General features: G+C 41.7%; 1 protein-coding gene across 1 annotated transcript; it reads left to right on the top strand.

The window, feature by feature from the left end:
- The first annotated feature begins 451 nt into the window (after nucleotides 1–451).
- Nucleotides 452–18344, top strand: LOC113030082 (uncharacterized). The gene is made up of 5 exons (XM_026181165.1): nucleotides 452–1146; nucleotides 1243–1464; nucleotides 2087–2215; nucleotides 17062–17126; nucleotides 17732–18344. Exons 1-5 carry the CDS (start codon nucleotides 711–713, stop codon nucleotides 17855–17857), a joined length of 978 nt encoding a protein of 325 aa, XP_026036950.1. The 5' UTR covers nucleotides 452–710; the 3' UTR covers nucleotides 17858–18344.
- The last annotated feature ends 6252 nt before the right edge of the window (nucleotides 18345–24596 follow it).

The raw sequence follows: 24596 nt of genomic DNA, 5'->3' as shown, positions 1-24596 counted from the left end.
CATGACAAAGGAAAAAAACCCTGTTTGTTGGTCATTCATGTTTCAAAGTGTCAGGTTAATTTTTGGCACTTACATTTTTTTCAAACGGTTGGTAAAACTTTCAGTTTTTAAACTCTATTTTTTGTGTAAACAGAAAATAGAGTTCAGAATAAAGTTTACGTTACGTTGTATTATCACTCTGTAAAAGTAGAGCTAACAGGTGATCCATGTCAGGTTTGTCTATCATCATTTATTTTTTAACAGGCTGACCTAAATGAACTTCACAATTTTTTTTAACATTTACATTTACAAAACAATTAAATGTAACAATTTGAAGCTCAAAGGTCGATAAAGACTAGCAGATCAAGTAGAGTATAATAAAAATTATGGAGTTACATTACAATTCTCAAAAAAGCAAAAGTGTAACACGACATAACTTATGTTAGCGAAAGCAGAGTGCTTTTTTGTTCTGTCATCAGCTTGCAATAATGTGTTTGCCTCTAAATATGTAAATGGTTTGCAAATTTTTACAGGAAGTGCATTTTGTGCTTCAGCCAATCACTGTGATTTCCACTTTGTAAACCTTAATCAGCTCATGACTAAATCTTCCTTTGAGTGTAAAGATATTAGTTATGAAAGAGAAGGCTGAGGTACCACAATGGTTGGAAGACTGGTTTCTTTGATGCTTCTAAGTACATTGTGTGAGTTTATCATTGTAAACAATGTAAAACATGAGGTTTTGTAATATTTGGCATAACATGATGAATATACTTTTGAGTGCTTTTTTCTGTTTTGTTCTAACTGTTACTGTTTGTCTCTTTGCTTCAGCTTTGACTGAAACGAATGAGGTTCCTCAGCAGATCTCTTTAACTGTGGCTAAACCCGGAGATAATGTGACTCTGACATGTGCGCTCTCTGGAAGTGATCAAGGGTTGTTTTACTGGTATAAGCTGAATTTTGGATATATGGTTCAAACAGTTGCTGAAGGAAGTTTTGACAAAATATTATTTCAAAAGAACAACTCAAGATTCAGTGCCACAAAAGTGGGTAATGTGCATTCTCTTATCATAAGAAATGTAAGCAAAAAAGATGAAGCAACGTACTTCTGTCAAGCAGGATCATCATTCAGTATGAGATTTAAAAATGGCACAATTGTGGCAGTGAATGGTAAAGTATGTTAATTTGATTGTTTATATCATATCTGCGGCTAAAGCCAAACAATTCTAGTTAATGCTATTTTATGTCTCTCTGTGACTCCCACAGATCCTAAAACGCAAAATACATTTGTCACCACGAAGAAAAGTCGAGAAGTGGAGCCAGTCCATCTGGGTAATGCAGTCACTCTGCAGTGTTCGTTCCTCTCCAAGAACAAAACTGAGACAGATCAGTGTCCATATGGTGAAACATCTGATAGTGGGACCTACTACTGTACTGTGGTAACATGTGGACAGATCCTGTTTGGGGAAGGAGCTAAAGTGGAGACCAGTATGTTTGTAAAGTCTTATTTACGTCTTTAGTTATTTTGCTTGTTATTGCTGTCTTGGTTTCCATGAATATATACTAGAGGGCTTCGCATGGTAGTTTTGAGCCCTCTAAAATTGATGTGAGTTAGATAATTAGGTGATCATTGTGTGGATATGCAATATGATGTATCATTAGCTGCTGACAGCTCAAAATACTTAATATAAACATTATAATGTTCTTACGTCTCACAGTCCACAGTGGTTGGAAATCTATAAATCAGATTTGCAGTTTAAAGCTTACAAGAATTATTGCAGGTTCCTTTTGGCTGCCTTTGCTACTTGTGCTTTTTCTTCTTCGTCTTGGCATAAAAATCACAAATGTATGAACTAATGTTTATGAAGATTTATTACTGAGACACTGTACATCTTGGAAATTGAGTCAAAAAGTGGTTGGAATCCTGAATGTTTTTTGTTTTTAGCTTTTCCTGAGTTTCTACTTCTGAAACTCAAAATTCATGCAGTGAATGAAAACTATTTAAATGAAACTTTAATACTGTGACCTCACTCACAGTGAGATATGTACATTATTGTGCCATTATATAATTAGAATGTTAACAGTCTGCTGTAATGTTTTCTTATTCCAGAGGAGTTCCTGCTCGTTACTGTGCTTGGAGCACTGCTGGCCTGCTCTGTGTTTGTGAACTTTGCACTGATTCTCACCAAAAAGAAAAAAGAAAGAAAAAAGAAAAAACAACCTCGCGAGCACTGCAAAGGTAAGTTATTCACATCTAATATAACGTAGTGTGCGTATATATATATATATATATATATATATATATATATATATATATATTAGGGGTGCAACGATACACAAAATTCACGGTTCGGTTCGATACTTTGGTGTCACGGTTCGATATTTTTTCGATACAAAAAAAAATGTTCATGCCTTTTTAATTTGTCATTTATTAAAATTATAAATATATATTTTAACACAAAAGTACAGTTTTTAAATTTAACCCTAACCCTTGTGCGTGTTGTTTTTTAGCTCGTCATATTGCAGCCACAGAAATTCTTTTGTCCATGAAACCATAAAGCTGCACTTTCTTTTTGCCTTATAGTCTGATTTGTCATAACTTCTCCGTTTTGTGGTAAGCTTTTCTTTGGCTGTCACTTCTTCACCCTGACCTGTCTTATTTGGCTCAGCAGAACTAAAATATATATCTGTCTGTGAAGGTTCTCAATCATCCAGGTCATCGTACTGAAATATATATCCTGCCGCACTCACATAAGCTCAGCGATTCTCTGCGCGATCAACCTCTCACATGTTTAAGCTTGCTGCGGGAGATTTCACTTGTCATGTTTGCATAGTAAGCTAACAATTAATAAGACGATGTCAGAGGAATTGGTGCACAAATTATCATCACTCACAGATCAGTGCTGTCGCTCTCTATACACAGTTCGCGCGATTGCAAAGTGAAAGCAAAAAACAAGCGCAAATTCAAACGCGATTTCAATATGTCACATATTGACAGTGGCTCACCGATGCCAATGACATAATTACCCAGCTACATTTCTGAAAGAATGCAAAAGCATTGACATAAATTTTTCCTTCCTACAATAGCCCGACAGGCAGGGCAGAGATAGCCCCGGGACGTCGGGCTAGCGATATTGCGAGCCCTGTATCTGATTGAGGAATCACTCATCTTTGGAAAATGAAGAAAATATAATTTGATCAAACATTATTCAGCTTTAAATATTGTTCAGCTTTAAAGTTACTGTGCAACTGTGTAATAAAAATGTGTGCTCACGACTTTGGCCTTGAGAGCGATAAGAAGCGATCGCCTCATCCTGCAGGCGAAAGATATCTGCAAGCGAAGAGACTAGAACACCCAAGGCCGCTTTCCTTTTATGGAGTTGTTTTTCTGCTAATGCAGCACTGTCCTCACAACCCCCTCCTGTAAGTTTTAGAGAATATATACCCATCCTCACAGCAAATATGAGGAATCTCCTGATGTGAGCTGTTTGAGAGGTTGTCTCTGTCTCAATAAAAGTTCACTGATTCCCCCATCTGCTGCAGGTGTCCGGTTGTCTTCATTCTCCGCCAGCCTGGTTAAGTCAATTCCTCCTTAACATCTAAAAGAACCTATTTAATGAAGGAAGACGGGTTCACTTTGTGTTTAATATTATTCTATTGCTGTTGTTTTTTTTATATCCTTCAATTGGCGTCACGGAACAGGATCCGCTCCAGGCCAAACTGGAACGGGTGGGAGGACATCGGCCGTGGTCTGAGTGAACGGAGTTTGGACAAAAGCTGTGTGCACACAAAAACAAGGTAAGCAGACCTTTTATTTCTGCTATATTGAACATTATAAAAATACTTAGTGTCCAAACTCCTAGTAATTCATAACCAAAATTGTCTGGCTTACTTAAGGCTTGTTGAGAATCAGACAAGTGAATAAGAGATAAGTGAATAAGAAATAAGTGAATAAGTGAATAAAGATAAGAGTGAACTGAGGTCTGACCACGGTTGCAGCCGACGGGTTGCTCTCCGGTGTCGGATAAATACCTCAGTGCAGGTCTGGGACCTTGAAAGGGTTTATTAGTAACGCCTTTCTAAACAAATTAAAAGGTTAAAGGCCTTGAGAATATTTTTTAGTAATATTCTCTAAACTACAGAAGGGTTAGGAAGGCCCAGAGGACTTTATTAGAAAAGATCCTCTAAAACTTAAAAGGAGAAGTACTGGTTGGAGTCCAAAGGAGGGGTCCCTTTGATCAATAGGAGAAAACGGATCTCTTCTTAAAACCCCGATGATTTTAGTGTTTTAAATGTTTTGATGTTCTGTTTGATATTGGACACACATAAATACACGCTGAATGCTTGCTGTGGAACACTGGGCAGGACAGTTTGGTTCTCCGTGTTCACAGATTACACAATTAAAGGAACTAGGTTCCTCTTTTGGTTAAAATAATACACCACACATAGAATTTTTTTTACACATTTATTACATACATAAGGAGGGTAATGAGTGACTGCAGGTAATGTATGAAGTGTGAATGAGACGTGTGAACAAGGTGACAACCAACTAGCACCCCTATCAGGAAGCTTTAGGCAAGGTTACCCGCCAGACTCCGGTTTGGTAGAAGCTTGGTAACACCTGAAGGGATATTTCAGTGCTGACTCACCTTTAAAGCAGCGCCCCAGCTGATTAGTGCCTAACAGAGGCAGAAACCCAGCTGGCCCAAATTCTCCTTTAAAATCAATAAAAGAACACTCCTCCATTGACAGTAAAATGGATGGAGAATTAGATCGACAAACTAATGATGATGGTTGGGGTCCCGGTGCTATTCTTAGCACATTGGGAGAACAATTAACATGTGTTGAGACAGTCATCAACTCCATACACCAGCCTAAAGAAGCAAAAAAACAGAAAGAGTCATTGAGGAAAACAGCTGAAAGGTTAATGAAAGAAAAGGGAAAGAATGAGGGGAGGAGTGGTAATTGGGGAATAATTTGGCAGAATAAGGCTATGCAGGCAAAAGAGAAAGAGGAAGAAGCCAACTCAGCAGCAGCAGGTGCAGGTGTGATAAGCGGGGTGAGACACAGAAAGGAAGCAGATAAGCACGCAGGCCGCAAAGCTAAATTTAATCACTGGGTGTGTTTATGGGAAACTGCAAAACCACACATGAAGAAAAATAGGTCTCAGCCACCTCCCTATTCTGCCTCAGTCCAGACTCCTCCCTCAGCAGGCATATATCCGGTACTTAATATCTCTGGTGGAATAATGACTATTGGAGAAGAACCGCCCGTAGCTCCAACTCCCATAGATACCAAGCATTTTTGCCCAGGAAGCTCCTCTCTGTCGGCGACACCCTCAGCTAGTAGTAGAGCCCCCTCTTCCATGTCCCATTGTTCTGGAACCGGATCTGAGGGCCTAACTGACCCCTTTGCGAGCGCACCATTTGCGGTTCGAATGAACAGACAGGAACCCACTGAACAACAATTAACTGATCTAGAAGCAGCATTACGCAGCTGCTTAAATGAACATAGGTCAGTGGTCCAGGTGAATAATCGTGTTGCGTCAGCCCCTCTTTCCCAGTCCAACCCCTTTGCCAGCACTCCTGTCGCTGTTAAAGGAGATCTGACCACTACTGCAAAAACTGAGCCTGGCACTTCACCAAATGTCACAGTTACCATGTCTTTGGTGGGCCGTCAGGATCCGGAAACACAGATGAGTTTAGCCCACGCTTTTGCTGACACTGCTACCCCACCAGGCGGGGGAAAAACTGAGGATACTGATGATGAACTCAGTGACCTTAACAATACACCCCCCTCTACCCCTCACAGTTTAGGATATCAGACTAGATCTAAGGGCCCTGTGCCTCAGCCTCCAGGCATGTTTCCCCTGGTCCAGACTAAAGCGCAACGTAGACCAGTGTATCAACCTTATTCATTCGGAGATGTCCAGGCCCTAGTGGACAAACTCCCTGACATAATGGAGGGAGGGAATGCCTGGCTGGCTGGTTTGGATAAATACACAGCTGGACAGGACCTCGCACTGGGAGATTTTAGAGCTATTATAACTAGGTGCACATCCCGATCTCAGGCAGCGGATCTGGAACAAAATGCGGGTACTACCACGCATGAGAACGAGGTGCCACTAATGCAGGCCTTGAGGTTTATTGGACCGGCCCTGCGCAAACAATTCCCACCCAAAAATCAAGGCACCTTACAGAAATTTAAATGGGAGGAAAAGCAAAATCCCACCCATTATCTAAATCAGGCTGTTGAAGACTGGGTGAACCATACAGGTCATCACCCCAGTAGGACTTGTTCACAGAGCATGTGGTTTAGAAGGGCGGTGCTGAGGGGCATTCCGGAGTCAGTAAGCCAGAAAATGGAGGATAATCCTGATTTGCAGGACTGTGACTTTGCAATCTGGAAGAAACATTTGATTTTTAATCTTAACAAAGTGCAGATTAAGTCTGATGATAAAGCGGAGAGCGTCGAAGATTTACAGTTGCAACTGTTGAAGGTTCAGCTGCAGAAAGCGAAAAACGACCTGGGTGGAAAAGGTGACAAGCCTAAAAAGCAGCTTGTGGCCGCTGCGGCTCCCCCTCCTGGTCCAGTTGCCCCTGATTTGTATCCGAACCCGTGGCCAGCTGATCCACAGCCCCCCCAGTATGGTGCTTATCACTCCCCGGCCCCTTATGGGCAGAGAGGTTCCCCATTTGGAGGAAACAGAGGTGGTTTCAGGGGAAGAGGTCAGATGGGAGGTGGTAGGGGAGGCCAGATGTATGTTTGTTTCCGGTGTGGACAACCTGGACACTGGGCTAAAGCGTGCCCTTTGAACCCGGCTGCTGGAAGAGGCAGGGGAGCCCGTGGTGGGCCCTATCAGCATCCTGGCCACAGAGGTGGACCTCGTGGTGCTTTAGTTGAAGTGCCCCCGGCCCCACAGATGCCTGTGATGGGGTGGGAGTACTACGAGGGTGGTCCCCAGCTATAGGACACCCCACAGACTGCCCAGGACGGTGAAGGGACAACGGCGGACCCTATGCTGTCCATAACTGTAGATAAAAGAAGAAGCAGCTTTTTAGTGGACACTGGAGCTACGTACTCCACCATTAAGGATGTTGCTCGTGAAAGACTTACTGACACAGTGATTACAGTGGTGGGCATATCTGGGGAACCTAAAACTCTGCCTTACACCGTGCCCCTCCCCACAACGGTTGGAGATCAGACTTTGTTACACAGCTATGTTTGTTCAAAACAGGCGCCTGTGAATTTACTGGGAAGAGACTTGTTGATTAAATTAGGAGCCACAATACTCTGCTCTTCACAAGGCCTAACTGTGACTCTCCCTACTGGTGTTGTGCTTCCCTGTTCTGATGGGCCAGAGGGAGGTGGTCAGTTTCTGCTGCAACCCTCCTCGTGTTTAGCGGACTCTGCTGACATCTACTGGGCATTATTGGAAGTTGAAACACCTGCTGAACCAGGAGTTTGGACTGCTTTTCAGCAATGGCGGCCGTGGCTCTCACTCCTGCATCCTTATGTCCCTCCCCCTGACCCACCTCATGTTACACTGTTTTATGACAGGCATGACACCACCTGGTACCAGCACATGTTCCAAGAGCAGTGTGAGGGGCGGGCTTGGTCTTTGAACATGTCGTGCATTTTTGCGGCACCGGAGGGAGTGGCAGCAGCGGTTACTTTTACAACAGATCAATTACAGTGGTACATGATGTCTGATGAGGCAGCTCCCCATGTGTCACTGGCCTTACATCCTGGACACCAGGCTAAGGAGCTGGGTGGAATGGTTAAACGTTCCCTTGCGGCCACTGACTGGACACCTACAACACTCCCACAGGTTTTGTTTTCTCCATCTACCAAGACATACCAAATTTTAAATGATTGCTTTAATTCCGCAACACTGCAACATGGAGTAGTCAGCGGGTCACATGGCAGAGAACACACAGACCACTGTGATGCTGTGCCTTTACTAGACTCTCTTCCAGATTGTTTGTGGTCCCTTGGACCCACAGATGTAGGTTTAGTTGATGTGGAGCCAGTCTCTTTTCAACTGTCATCTGCTACCCCTTTGTGGCAGCCTCAGTACCCACACAAACCGGAGGCTGAGGCTGGGATTGCAGAAACAATTTCTGGTTTGGTCACTGCCGGTGTCCTGGAGCCCTCCTGCTCTAAGTGGAACACGCCCATCCTACCCGTTGAGAAAAAAGGCACGGGGAAGTTCAGAATGGCACATGATTTGAGAAGGATTAATGCCTTACTTGGCACTCCTACTTTGCCTGTGCCTAATCCTTATGTTGCCTTGACCAACCTCCCACCATCTCATGCCTGGTTCACCTGCATTGACTTGGCTAATGCCTTTTTCTGCCTCCCACTTCGTGAGTCACTGCGTGACATTTTCTCATTTACATTTAGAGGCCGACAATGGCGTTACACTCGCTTACCACAGGGATTTGCCCTCTCCCCAGGACTGTTTAATCAGTGTTTGAAAGAACTTTTACAAACCTGCCCACTACCATCTGACTGTATGTTAATACAATATGTGGATGACATTTTGCTGTCTGCCCCCACGGCTGACATCTGTTTGGAGGCCACCAGAGTGGTACTTCAACACCTGGCCAACACAGGTTTTAAAGTGAGCAAAACCAAACTACAGATTGCAAGAAAACAGGTTTCTTTTCTAGGCCGCATGGTCTCACAGTCCGGTATTTCCTTGTCCCCAGAACACAGGAACTCCATTTTGCACCATCCAAAACCTCTAACTGTAAAAGACATGTTGTCATTTTTGGGCCTGACTGGTTACAGCAGGACCTATGTCCCAGACTATGTTGGCCTTACTTCCCCTTTGCGCGCTTTGGTAAATGAACAAGGCATGAGAAACCTCTCTGCTCCCCTCTCATGGACTACAGAAACAGAACAGGCGTTTATAAAGTTAAAACAACAGCTTTCTGTCGCCTCTGACCTTGCTGTGCCAGATTATGCTTTGCCTTTTCATCTTGATGTTTCTGGAACTGGAACCCATATTAATGGTATCCTGTTCCAGAAAAAAGGGGGAGAGAGAAAAGTGTTGACATATGTAAGCGTAATGCTTGACAACACTGAAAAACGCCACCCACCGTGCACACAACACGTTTCTGGACTTGCAAAAATCATTCAGAAAACAGCACACATAGTGATGAACCACCCACTAAAAATTTTGACATCACACAGTGTGGTGGCCTACGTCTCTTCACAGGCCTTCACACTCACGTCACTCAGGCAGAGACGCCTCAGTACCATTTTGGAAGCACCACACATCACCTACTCACATGAAGGCATAAACATGGCTGATCACATGGGATCAGGAGAACCACATATGTGTGAAGAGGTTGTGCAGGTACAGGAGAAAATCAGGCCAGATTTGCAGGCAGAACCTCTAATGGATGCAGAAAAAGATTGGTTCACAGATGGATGTTGTTTCAGAACTGAAAGTGGAATGTTGAAGGCTGCATGGGCAATAGTGGAACAGACAGACATGAGATGGAAAACAGTGAAAGCAGAGCAGTTGACAGGACAACAGTCTGCACAGAGAGCTGAACTGAGAGCGGTGATTGAAGCCTTAAGGATGGGAAAGGGACAGAAAGTGAATATATACAGTGATTCAGCTTATGCTGTGGGAGCAGTGCATGTGGAGCTCAAGCAGTGGCTAAGAGCTGGTTTTTTGACAGCCAGCGGAAAGCCTATTAAACATGAGATAGAAATGAGGGAATTAGCGGAAGCACTGTTGTTACCTGTTAAGGTGGCAGTGGTAAAATGCAAAGGACACAGTGCCGGATTGGATTTAGTGGCATTAGGTAACAAACAGGCCGACTTAGTAGCTAAGCAGACAGCTGGTTACTTACCCTCCCTGATTATGGTAATGGACCCGGAAGCCACACCCCCTCCAGAAAGACCACCCATACAACTAGGCCTAGCCACAATCAGAGAGTTACAGGACAAAGCCAGCCCCCAGGAAAAATCATTATGGGTAACAAGAGGGGCCACAAACACAGATCTCTGGCGTGGCCCAGATGGAAGGCCCATTCTGCCGCCAGGGGTCAGACAGACAGCAATGGAAGAGGCACATGGCGTGGGGCATGTGGGACCTGCACAAATGATGAGAAACTTAGCCGTCTGGTGGCACCCTTATCTAAAAGACATGACAAAATACATGGTTAAAACCTGTAAGGAGTGCAACCAATTTGGAATCAAGCCCGCCTTCAAGCCAATAGCAGGGTACTTCCCCATCCCACTTTGCCCAGGGAAAGAAATAATCATTGATTACACAGACATGGTGGACAGAGTGGGTGGTTACAGGTACCTGCTGGTGGCTGTGGATGCATTTTCAGGTTGGCCAGAAGCCTGGCCGACAGCAAGTGAAAACAGTAGAACTGTGGTGAAGTGTCTGATTAATCATTATATACCACAGCATGGGTTTCCCGAGGTCATAAGGTCGGACAATGGTTCACATTTCAGGAACCACGATCTGCAGAGGGTTGAAGCCGCATTAGGTTTGAAACATAAGTTTGGCTCGGTTTACCACCCCCAGTCCCAGGGGAAAGTGGAAAGGATGAATCAAACTCTAAAAACTAAATTGGCTAAAATCTGTGCACAGACCAAATTAGATTGGGTTAAGGCATTGCCTCTTGCATTAATGTCCATAAGATGCTCAGTAAATCAAACCTCTGGTTACACTCCATTTGAGTTGGAGCATGGCAGGCCTTTTCCTGGCCCCTCCTCTCGCCTGTTAATGTCGGATGAAGCTGATTTAGACCTCGATCCGAGGACATATTATAACATGCTCCGCAGTTTTGTTGCCCAGTATTCCTCACAGGTCGCTGAAAGAAACCAGCAAGAGCTGAAAGAGGCGGCTACACCTGGAATGGACTACGTCCTCCTGAAAGTCACAAAGAGAAAGTGGGCTGAGCCTCGCTGGACAGGCCCTTACCGCATAACAGAGCGGACCTCCCACGCTGTCAGGCTCGAAGGTAAAGGTGACACCTGGTTTCATTACACACAGTGCGCTGCTGCCACCGAACCAGGAAGAACCTTGAGAGAGGTGCAGAAGGACCTGTCAGAAGGAGCTGCAACAGCATCACCAACCACTTGAGGGAGCCAAGACTCAACCTACAAGCCGGCTGGTTACAAAAGGGGGTGTTCTTCATACTGAACTAAACATTTTTTTTATTTTTAACATCTTTTATGACTTTGCTTTTATATTGGCTTGAGTTTTTAAGATTTACATTTTACATTGCAATAGTTTTAACCGCTGAAAGCTCATTTAAAGTTGTGTCACTGATACTTTTTGTTGCTCTTTAACTCCTAGAACACGCCCTTGGCGAGGTGGGGGGAACTGGACCACCTTTCTGTGCCCTATCATCCTCTATTAGACGACATCCAAGCTAAGTAAACATGTCTTGGCCCTTTCCCCCTGAAATGACAGGCAGGCAAAGATGTTGCGTCTTTGTTTGCTTCCTGGCCCTGGGTCTCATTCCCATTGGCATAATCTTGATCTGTGAAGGGCCCCCGACACTTCTGACACCTTCAAGTTCAAAAGCTCCGCCCCCTTCTGACAGTCCCAATCTGACAAATGTAGCCCCTAGGGTCTTGCCCACCACTTCCTCTCCAGTTTTGCCCACGCCCGATCCATTTAGAAAGAAACGAGACACGGTTACCTCCTCGCCAACGGATGATGAAAACTCTGATCGTGAGGGTGACGAACATTATCGTCTTTCTCTTGTTTAAAGGCTTCTAGAATGGTTGTTTCTCTGTGGTGTTTTGTATTAGGCTTGTTATTAATTGTTTCCCTCACCCACTTCCTCTTGAAGGATATATCTGGTTGAATTGTGTCTGGTCGGGTTGTGAGGGTTAAGCGATGTTCTCAGGGTCTCCGGACTTAAGCCTGAGCGAATGTGTACTCCCACCACTGGATATGAATTGTTTTATTCCACACCCCTTCCTCACGTTTTACCATATTCACTTTTGAATGTCCTTAGCAGTTACCGTTCTGAGTTTATTTTACGGTTGATTTATTCTTTCACATTTTCACGTTTATATCTCTCATTATTATAGTATACTCTGTACTCTCCACATTTTTATCATTACTTATGCTTTTTGGTTGCTGAGTTACAGGAACTGTTAATTTTGTGTCACTACCCTGGTTGCACTAACTCGTTGTATCCGTGTGTGCAGGACAGCTGTTACTGCTTTCATCGGGAACCGAGACTGCTTGCAGCCGACCCCTGGGCAGGGTGGTGCCTGGACTCTTTTCTCCTCATCTGCAATGACAGATAAAGACAAATGATAAGACCCGAGGAGTTTTTCGAGCCAGGCTTCGACACGTCTCTGTGTTCCTTTGAATGTTACTTATTTTTGTGTGTTGACCCATTTAAGATGGGTCAAAAGGGGGATTTGAAGAAAATATAATTTGATCAAACATTATTCAGCTTTAAATATTGTTCAGCTTTAAAGTTACTGTGCAACTGTGTAATAAAAATGTGTGCTCACGACTTTGGCCTTGAGAGCGATAAGAAGCGATCGCCTCATCCTGCAGGCGAAAGATATCTGCAAGCGAAGAGACTAGAACACCCAAGGCCGCTTTCCTTTTATGGAGTTGTTTTTCTGCTAATGCAGCACTGTCCTCACAACCCCCTCCTGTAAGTTTTAGAGAATATATACCCATCCTCACAGCAAATATTGGGAATCTCCTGATGTGAGCTGTTTGAGAGGTTGTCTCTGTCTCAATAAAAGTTCACTGATTCCCCCATCTGCTGCAGGTGTCCGGTTGTCTTCATTCTCCGCCAGCCTGGTTAAGTCAATTCCTCCTTAACATCTAAAAGAACCTATTTAATGAAGGAAGACGGGTTCACTTTGTGTTTAATATTATTCTATTGCTGTTGTTTTTTTTATATCCTTCAAAAAGAGAGTTTATTACAGAGAAATGTCTCTTTCCAAAATAAAAGCTATACTATCCGCTTCTTCTGGGCTATATTCTCAGCAGCATATTAAACATATCAGGTCTCCATAAGGAGAATCCTGTGCTAACAGCTGTCTAAATGACTCGGCTAAAGTTTGTAGCATGCATGCTTGTTGTTTTTGTCTTTGCACTAGGATGATGTCGGTGTAAATGTGCAGTCATATTCGTTGTGTTCCCACTAGTGCTTTCAGGTTAATCTCGTTGAAATAACCTTAACGCCACAACACGACAAATCTCCGTTAACGAGCTACCGCCGATCGCTCCGTGCATGGGGCTAGACGGCCAACACTTTAACGAGCTAACTGCGCTAACACACTAGCTCCCACCCATGTAATTGAGCATTGCATGGCACATCCAACATACTGTTTTACTTTAGTCCATGACTCGCTTACCTTCAGGGTCATACGTCACATGAAAACCAAAATAATTCCAAACGCCAGATCTGAATGAGGGTGGGGAGGTCCACTTCTGTCTCGCTAGCTTGCCCTGCGCTCTTCCTTCTGACGATGCTGTCTGTGTTGAGCGCTCAGTGAATCTGCATTTGACTACTCCGCCTAGGCTCGAGAGTGCAGCCTAGGCGGAGTAGTCGAACGCAGATTCACTGAGCACTCAACACAGACAGCATGGTCAGAAGGAAAGTTGATAAAATAAATTACAAATTTTGTATTGTTCTTTTTTTTTTTCTCCCCTTTGGTTTTCTTTCTTTCTCTCCCCCTCTTTCTTTCATTCTTTCCCCCTGTCCTATCCCACAGTCATGTCTGTCCCGTTTGCAACTGAAAATAAAATAAATTCATAATTATAATAAAGGTCAATCAAATGGACCAATATGATGATCCACTTAAAATAAATCCTCTTGGCATCTTTCTTGGCCTCAAGACAACAATTCTGATGGCTATAGATCCAAACGGGACACAAAAAAAAAAAAAAATTGAAAAAAAATTTTGAAAAAAATTGTATTGTTCGATACATATGCGTACCGAACCGAAAGCACTGTATCGAACGGTTCAATATCGATACGAATATCGTTGCACCCCTAATATATATATATATATATATATATATATATATATATATATACCCTGGGCGCCTCCTGGGTGAGGTGTTCCAGGCATGTCCCACCGGGAGGAGGCCCCGGGGCAGACCCAGGACACGCTGGAGAGATTATATCTCTCGGCTGGCCTGGGAACGTCTTGGTATTCCCCCGGACAAGCTGGAGGAGGTGGCTGGGGAGAGGGAGGTCTGGGCCTCTTTGCTTAGGCTGCTACCCCCGCGACCCGGCCTCGGATAAAGCGGATGAAGATGGATGGATATATATATTTACTATTTACTGAACTGTAACCTCAGTTTGTTCTTAGCTGACAGGAGTAGCACCCGTATTAAAACATGTTAAAATATTAAAAGTTAATACTAATATCAATCATTGTTTCTACAAGAGAGTATCTTGTAGGTTTCTTATGACATTTATAATAGTGATGGGTCGTTCGCGAACGAAATGGGTCTTAGAGCCGGCTCTTTGACGTGAACGACGCGAGCCGGCTCCTTATCGCGAGCCGTCACGTGGGGGTTTTTTTTTTTTTTTTCTTTCTCTCAGCCTCTCTCTCGCACTTTTTTTCCGTTTCACTCTGCACGCGAGCCTTGTGCTTTACGCTGGGCAGAGGGGGGAGGGGCGGTAGTTACACTCAGTAGCACAGGAACAGAGCCAGAGAGAGAGAAAGAGAGGCAGGGACAACAACATTAGAAAGGTATAGTAATCATCCACAACTATTTTCGGTTGCAGATGATAAAGGATTGAGAAAGTTTATTCATGCAGGTCCATATGACAGAGAATATGCATGTTCTTTTAGTTTTCATATTATAATTTATATTTAATTGTGTTGTGGTTTGCAGTGTTTTGTGTTCTTTTCACTTTAAATTTGTGAAAGGAAAAAGCTGAAAATGTAAATAGTTAAAACTTGAAATGTGAATAGTTGATTTTTGTATTAGATGATTTATTTATTACATTTTATGTGGAGTGAATAAATAAAAGTATATTTACGGTGGCCCCTAGAGACAAAGCACATACAAACTTCAAATCACGTACGAACTCTGAAGCATGTACAAACTCCAAAACACGTAAAAACACGTACAAACTCCGAAGCACGTAAAAACTCAGAAGCATATAAAAACTCAGAAGCACATAAAAACTCAAAACACGTACAAAAGAACAACAGAAGTGCTCCAGGATGCTGGGCGCAGTGTTGAGCCTTTGTTATCTTGTGGCTACACAAGCCAGCAAGTACCAATGACTGGATTTGGTGTGTGGTAATAACAGGTAAATGAACTTTTTTTTTAAATTATTTGAATATATATATGAGTGCCTGTGTATAAATACACAAACAATACACACATGCTTTCAATTGTGTAATTTAAGTGATCTAGTAGCTCTGCTTTGGAAGTTCAGTTCATGCTAGAAATGTGTTTTGGAGTTTGTACGTGTTTTGTCTCTAGGGGCCACCGCATATATTTATATATAAACATATATAAATAAAACCACTTGTTTTTACGTTAGTAATTCCTTTTGTGCATAATTTTATATTATTGTTAATAATAAATTAATTAAAGCAACAAAACAACCTGAAGAGCCGGTTCGGAGCCGAAAGAGCCGGCTCTTTTTAGTGAGCCGAACCGAAAGAGCCGGAAATCCCATCACTAATTTATAACTAGGAGTAGTGATGAAGTTCTTTTCTATCCTGACTGTTATTTGTACAGCTCAGAGCCTTTCATTTAATTTATTATGTTTTTATTTATTATGATATACACTTTTAATTAATTCAGGGCATTTGTTTTTTCTACCCTTTTAGTGCTATTTTTTTTTTAAACTTTAAATAAATAATTCTCAATTGTGGCTCATGAGTTGTCCCATATAATATGTTCAACCTTTAAATTAAGCTCTTAAACAACTCTATTATAACTTTAAAATCATCAAACTGATATTTATTTGAACTTTTGCATAAATATTTTAATATATATATATATATATATATATATTATAATTTATGCAAATTTAAATTGTGCTCACCACAGCCATGAAAGTCATGAAACATTCTATTGGTTCTGATAAGAGAGGCCTTTCAGCTCACAGAACATGACCAGAGCAGAAGAAAGACTACAATCACCAGTTGCAGTATGTGACAAAGTTGGAGTCTGCTGAACTAAAAGATATGAATTTAACAACAGCAGTGCACTAACGCAACCTGATGAGCCTACCTGTAGGCAAATGTAAGGGAAAGTCATGACAATAGTAAATCCACTGCGCTGTTCTCTCAGATGAATGAAAAAAAGCTCAATCTGTCTGACGATGTATTTATTGATAATTTGCATCTTTGAATATTTTTTATAATTTATTGTATTTTACTGTATAAATACATTTGCCATTTAAGATGATTGCACACCAGATTGGCAGAGGATAGTTAACTTTTATTTATTAAAGTTCTTCAGTTTTGGAAAAAGGGCCAACGATTATTTTAAAGCAAACAGTCATGTTTAACAAAATTAGTGAATTTTCGACATATTCAGCACTTTCTGTGTGATATTTCTGTTCGGCTCTACTCCATAGAGAGAACTGTCAAACTTCACAACTGCCAGAAATTTGAATTTCAAATTAATTCCTCGTGGTTCATGCAAGTTTTCTGTAAAACAATTTTTTTCCCTAAAACTATTATCAACATTTCCATTACAATAGTGTATATAAGTAAACACAAACAAAAATATTCCTAGTTTACTAGAATTCAAATAGTTACTTAATAGATGAAGTCACAATTGCAGATAATTAAAGAGAAGTTGTTTCAAATGCATTTCATGAACATAAAAATGACTCCACCAGACTTAAGCAGCTGTTCCAGTAGTCAGATTTTAATCGACCAAAGTGATAAAACAGGAGGTTAACGGTTTGAATTTGCAGGTGCTAAAATGTGCTTCTATCATCATGTGAAGCTGAAGCTGCCGTGAGAGTAAATGGAGGCTCTGTACAGCATTACTAAAGCCTTAAACAGTTTATTCTGGATTCTGACCTGACAAGGTAAAAAAAAAAAATCACTGTTAATATCTTTTTTAATGAACAGGAAAAGTAGAAGTCTTTACTGATGTTGAACAGGAAAAATCATCTGGGGATCAAATGAGCAATGAGGTAAACACACACACACACACACACCATCTATAGCTATCCAAATATCCATATAATGTCTATCTAATAATGACATATATGACTAGACTTCGATCATAATATTGGATAGGTACTGCACTTGATAGGTGCTCTCATTGACAAATTAAATACTGAATTTTTAAGGTTGAAACACACAGAACGAGTAAGATAAACATTCTGGAAAAGATATAGGAAGCAGTTGGATGTTGTGAAATACAGGAAAGTGCAGACAGCAAAGGTAAAAGAAATTGTTTTGATCTGAAGCTGAGGTGTCAATGACAGTTTAGTAATGAATCACACCTGACATCCCACCAACAAGTCCTTTAAAGTGAACGAGGACATGTTTGGTTAGGTCACACTTTAGTGTAATATGTCTACTTTAGATGTGTGTTTTCATGATCGTAACTAGCAAATATGAAACAGCTGCAGTTACCATTGCACGGAAACATGAAGTCGTCTCAAATAATAATTGTTTGAAGAGAAACAAACAGACAAGGCTATGTGTTGTTCTCTGTGTTGTTTATGTTTACGTGTCCTATGTTTTTAAAAATATTTTCAAATGTTTGTTCATTTCTGTTAATAATTTACAGGAGGGTGAAGAAGCAGGACTAAACTATGTGGCTCTGGATTTCCCCTCAAGAAAATCTTCAAGATGGAAGAGTAAGAAGGAGTCACCAGAGTGCACCATATACTCTGGCATTAGAGAGGGCCAGTAAAAGGCTGTCCCCATGAAGCATGCAGATTCCTCTGGGGTAAAGAAAATGTGTTGCGATCAAAAAGAAAATTACAGTGAGGAGGGATTGTTTTTTTCTTCTGTTTCATTTTTTTTTTGCTGTGAGAGAGACTCTTTTTATTACCTTTATGATTCTTGTTTTGATGAAGAAGGTGGAGTAGTTAATATATATGCTGTGTATGTTTATTGCAAGGCTACGGAGCCCCGCAAGGGACATGGGAGAAAAAAAATGCAGATAAACTTTTGCGAGATCTTGCAAAAATAGGCAGCATGCTTCAGAGGCTGCTAGCTCGAAGCTGACCGGGTGGTTGAGGCACGATGTGCTGGGAGTGCAGTATTCTCGCTGGCTCTTGTAGGTCTCAACATCCCAGTAAGCTTTGAACTGCTGGGTAACAAACGTCTCCGAAAACATGAGAACGCTTTTGCAAGTATTTGATGTGTTGATAAACTGAGCAGATATTTGAAGTTTACACGGCTACATTCGCCTGAAAATATCTTAAACGTTTATTTTGTGACCCAGAAAGTGTAATATTAAAACTAAGTAATATTGCTGCCACAGTTGTTGGAAACTGGAGTTGGCTGGGCCTCACTATGAAATTTGGGATAGGTTGGGACACAAAGGACGCATTTGGAGCAGCCTTCGAATTGGGACAGCCTTCGTCGTCTGGCTTGTCAGCTTCGAGCTGGTGGCCTCCGGAGGATGCGGCCTATTTTGCGAGATCTCGCAAAAGTTCATCTTCCTTTTTTTTTCTCCCATGTCCCTTGCAGGGCTCCGTACAACGCAGATTGGTAGCTGTGCAAAAAGATATACATTTTTTAAGTAAAAGTCTCAGGGGCAACAATTTATTTGCTGCTTATGTTCTTGTAACTTTTTAGTTTTTATATTCAAAGTTAAATAGCATCTTGCTTATCTGCCCACTGTAGTATCTGTGAATACTTTTATAAAAGATACTGGAAATAAACAATACTATTGCATCCAGTGTTGGGGTTGTTATTCAAAAAAGTACGTCATTACACATACTAGTTTGTTTGTTTTTCTCCCTACTGAGATCACTGCACCACTCCGTCCCTGCAGCTGAGGGACCAGGGACCATGCCTCTGGCACAAAAAGTAATCCAGTATGTTAGTTATTCACACCATGAAACTGGTCACATAGATATTATTATTAACTACATAAACTAAAGAACCACACACTGAAACAAATCTATACTGTAATGAGGACTTGCATATTAATTGAGTGACTGATGAAGCCTTTATTTGTCGCTTGCAGTTGCGTGCAGCGAAATTGGACCTCTGCTTACCATACATACATTACACAAACATCACATTGGGGAGACAGGTCAGAACAGGGAGTGTAAAGAGAAACAAATGTACAACACAATAAGGCATTGGAGGAGAAAAACGACAACTCTATTTAGACTGAGCTAGTGGTAGGGGATAACAATGAGAACAGAAAAAAACTCTTCAGCAAAAAAGCACATAAATCTTCACATCGTAACCAATGTTCCCTCTAATTTTTCATGTGTCTGAGCGAACACACAAGCTCTCTGAGCGGACACTTGGACCACTGTGAACAACAGCAGACGTGTGCACTCGTCACGGTCTGGCTGGCAGACCGTGGGGATGAGGAAAGTAGGACCCAAAACGCAGGACTCTGCGATGCCATAGTGCACTTTATTTACAGTGAATAGACAGGTAAGTCCAACAATTAACTCAGAGATGTAATTTGCCAATGGTGCTCATCCCTTGCTCCCAGTGCGTCCCGTGTTGTAGTCCCCTTAGTTTGTGTGCTCCCCAACTCGCTTCTTCGCTCGACTTTCCTGGAGGAAGAAGGGAAAACCACAATTAGCCACACACGCTAGCCGACTACCAAGACCACACGCCTAGCACAGACTATACCGGTCAAGAGTAATAATCCCACGTCGACTGTCGCTGCGAGTCCAGGTTAAATACCTCTTCCTAGCCGGGAGGGATGATTACCACCAGCTGGTCAGGTAATCAGCTGCAACAGCAAAGAGGGACTCCCGATGACGACAGTCGCCCGGACACGCCTCTCCCACAACGCGCGCTTCCGTCAACAGCCCCAAGGACGGGGGGAGAGAGAGAGAAGCAGACACACGCACTCTACATACAAACGTGGACAGAACAGTAGACGACACAGACCCCAAATAATAGTCGTAATAATAATAATGACAATAATAACCACTGCTCACGGACCCCTGAGTCCTCCAGAGCCGGGTCCGTGACAGCACTGTGGTCACGCCAGCATCGAATCCATCCAAGTTACATGGTTTATTAAAATAAGCAAATTACAGCATTTACATTTATGTTAGACTACTTTTAATTAACTGCTTTAGCCCACTCACAATGAAAATTTGAAAAAAATCTTGTTAACACTATTGGAAATAAAAATAACTTGAACTCCAATTTGGAAAACACAACTTTATTTATTTACTTTTTAAAATAAAGCTCTGACTTGTATTATGAGTCTGTGGTCTGGGAGAGATTCCTGTGGAGCTGAACAGGGCTTAGCGGTAATAAAAGCCGAGGGAGGTCAACAGTGATCACTGACTGTTTTAGGAGCTTTTTGAGATCAAATAGAAGAAAATACAAAACATTAAACATGTTAACAACACAAAAGCCATATTAAACGCAGACTACTTTAGGCCCAGAAGCAGGATTCGTCACGTCATCACTTAACAACTGTATTTAGACAGCAGCATCGGTTCGCGGCATCTCCACGAGGTCCAGCTGATCCGCCGTCTGCATCAGATGGGGGGCAAGCATCGGATGCATTTGGAATGGGGAGGGGAGTGAGTGTGCATCTGTGTCAGTGTACATGCGTATGTGTACGTGTGTTTGTGCATCCTGTGTTCAACTTAAGAGAGTGTCCTATCACCCAGTTAACCAACAGTCCTTCAGCCAACGGAGGTGTCCTTGAAGGATTTTCTTTCTTTCTCTCTGCCTGGCTTGTGGATAACCAAAGAACCCTTGTAATGCATTTCACTAGCTGGGCCCACATCCTCATTTTAGGTTTGACAGCATTTTAGTAGATTAAAAAAAGCGAATCAATAAATAATTTTGCAAAGTCATTTGGATTCGATTTCGGAGCAGTCCTGAGTCTGTCTTTGAAATTCTGTGGCTGAATAGATAAACATGAATTGAGCTGCAGTTTGGGGAAGCTCTCGAAGGGGACTGGCGATGGCTCCCAGGCTTGGCAGCTTGTAGTTGGAGGTGAATATGTCTTGTTAATATGTCCTTGTTTCCATTCTGTGAAATAAATGCATGAGGTCTAATATGACTACGTCATTTTACTGTTCTCAGCTGAGGCTATTAACTAACTATAAATACACCCAAATGTGTATTTCCTAAGCCTAAAAGAAGAACAAATGACAGAAACTGCATACATCACAGAAAACAGAATTTGTAACAGGATGTAAGGTTTGTTTTAAATTCATGCCATGGTCAACACTGTCATTAGCATCCGCATTTTACTCCTCAACATTTACCACAGGTGGCCAAGTCCAAGTATCAGGGCAGCTGACATTCTTAGAGAGGAAATAAAAACATATTTTCTTGAGCTGCTGCTCATTTCCTTTTCTTTACTAAGAAAATGGGAAAAAAGGTGTGGTGATTTACTAAAATGTGGAAACATGCAGAAACAAGCATACAGTATATAAGGGAAAGGGATTCTTCAACACAAAACAGCACAAAGTCAAGATTTCTTGTAATTTTCAAGTTGTCTTTGTCTGTCAAGATGATCCCACTCTGTTTCAACACTCTGGAGGCCAACCTTATGACTGATAGTGTTGAACATGCTACCTTCACTGTTCATCTGGTATAGACGAGTCTTTTTTTAGGCCTGACATTACTTTGTTCTCCACTTGTCCAGTTTGCTGTTTTTTTTTAATTTTTTTATTTACTTAAAATGTTCTTTAAAAACACAAAAAGAGCACTCAAAGCGCTTTATACACCATGCTCACCTTTCATACTCATTCACACTCCGCTGGATGCATCATAGGGCAACTTGAGGTTAGTACTGTATCTTTCCCAAGCTACTAACATACTAGCATGCAATATTTGGCATGCAGGCTACAGCAGCCAGGGACTGAATTTAGAAACAGAAAAACAGGCTTCATCGAGGTCTTTATGTCTCTTGTGAAAATATATGCTGTACCTTCTAATAATACTTGCTAAAAGAAGAAGAAGTACAAGATGTATAATGTAAACAGAACTGGTCCTAGCATGCAACCCTGTGGAACTCCATAATTAACCTTAGTTTGTGAACAGGACTCTCTATTAAAATGAACAAATTGGAGACTATTAGATAGATATGAATCAAACCACTGGTGCACAGTACCATAAATATCTACAGCATGCTGTAATTGATGTGATAAAATATTATGGTCAACAGCATCAAACGTTGCACTGCGGTCCAGCAGGACAAGCACAGAGAGATGAGTGCACTGTTTCTGTATAGTGATGACTTCTGAAACCTGACTGAAACTCCTCAAATAAACTATTCCTCTGCAAATACCGTATTTTCCGGATTATAAAGCACACTTAAAATCCTTTGCTTTTCTTAAGAATCGACAATGCGCCTTACAATCCGGTGCGCCATATGTATGAATTCTGGTTGTGCTTTCTGACCTTATTTGGTACACGGCGCTCGAAAAATCTTTAAAAAAATATTTTAGTAGGACTTTGGTAAGCTACACAGCTGCACCGCCTGATGGATTGTCGGAGCATTATGGCTACTGTAGTCAGGAGCCTCCCGGAGTAACCCGGGTCCAACACTATGTCTGCTTCAGGTCCCAAAGTCAAACGAACACTGCGGCATCGCTGAGAGTTAAAAACAGTCTAAATCCTTTCATCTTTAATAAAATGATCAGCATTGCTGCTTTACCAGGTTAAGTTTAAAATCCAATCAATTTATTACATTTAACGGACTTAGAAGTTAGCTAGAAGTTAGCTCTCTAGTTACCACCTACACATGATTTACCATGTTCTGACAGAGATTTCTGAAACAAATTGAAATGTGCTGCTCTGCTATCACTTCCAACTTAAATGAAGACAGGAAACTAAACAGCAGTGACGTTTGTAGGGTTACTGAAGTTGGACTAGCTGGTATATAATGATGTGCTACTGGATCGCTAGCGACACAGCTATGTTAGCATAACATAAACACAGTGAAGCAGAAGGATGAACGCTAACTTTTTTCCACTTGATAAAAGTTAACTTGAGGGTTCCTGATACAAATGCAATCGTATGGCAGGATGCTGTAAACGGACCAAACTTCAGTCAGGAGAACAACTGAAATAATCCATCCACAATACGAAGTTAATCATCAATATACTGCAGCAAGATGGGAATAGAGCAGCACCGAGAGAATTCAACATTAATGAATCAATTGTACGGAAATGGAGGAAGTAAGAAGAATTAGGTAAGTACAGTTTAATTTATCTGTTTTATTTTAGTTAATGCGCCTTATAATCTGTTGCACATTATGTATGAACACTGTTAAATATCAACACTTCCCCGAGTTCGTTTGATTCCTCATAGGTATCTGATGGAAGACAACACACTGCTTAGTAGACCATTTTACACTTTTACTCTCTTACAAAATCACTTCAAGAAGAGAGATGTGTCCTGCATGACACTCTGCCGCGGCTCTCGAAATAGCGGTGCGCCCCTAACAGGTTTATTACCGGCTGTCCCACACTAGACCAAACAACAGCATTTCACAGGCATTCAGTAGTCACGTTGCATAGCGTACTCATAGGTTATTGTCTATTAGCGCCCTTATTATCAGGGCTATGTCCACTTAATACTACACTATATAATTATATGACACTTATTAATATAAAGCATAGCACTGAGACACTTCAGATAATTTTATCTTAACATTCCCCCTGTTGATCTGCCCCAATGGCAGAATCAGTTTCTTTTTTTGTAAACAGGGTTGAGTCCATCAGCTCAGCAATAGTACCTCCTACATGTGACCCATCCACATTTAGTCCCTGTTCCCTTATACCAGTTTGAACCCATCTCAATTACAATTCTTAACGAGATGGTTAGGCAAATTAAACCTTCCGTTTCTCCTGTGGATGTGATCCCTCCATGGCTCTTTAAAGATGTTTTCCCTTCAATTGGAACCTCAGTCCTTGCAATTATAAATAGCAGTATTACTTCCAGTGTGGTTCCTGATGGTTTTAAACATGCAATTGTAAACCCTTTATTAAAAAAACCTGGCCTCAACCCTTTAGCTTGCTCAAATTTTAGACCCATTTCAAGACTTCCATTCCTCCCAAAGTTATTGGAAAAAATAGTTTTTACCCAGCTGAATACATTTTTAGATACTAATGGTATCATGGAAGTTTTTCAGTCTATTTTAAACATCTACACTCCACTGAAACAGCACTTTTACGTGTTTTTAACGATATCTTTTTAGCTAGCGATTGAGGAAGTCCTGTGATCCTTGTGCTTTCAGACCTTACTGCAGCATTTGATACTGCTGACCACAATATTCTTATCTCTCGTTTGGAACACCTGGTTAGCATCAAAGGTGCAGCACTGGATTGGCTTCGTACATATTTGAGTGGTAGAACGTTTAGTGTTAAAGTTGAACATTTTGAGTCCACCTCAGCCCCCTTTCTTGTGGGGTGCCCCAGGGTTCAATCCTTGGCCCTCTTCTTTTTTCATTATACCTGCTTCCTTTGGGG

The sequence above is a fragment of the Astatotilapia calliptera genome, chromosome 2 (assembly GCF_900246225.1).
Source record: "Astatotilapia calliptera chromosome 2, fAstCal1.2, whole genome shotgun sequence".
Classification (NCBI taxonomy): Eukaryota; Metazoa; Chordata; class Actinopteri; order Cichliformes; family Cichlidae; genus Astatotilapia; species Astatotilapia calliptera.
This window is presented reverse-complemented; position numbering and strand designations above follow the sequence as displayed.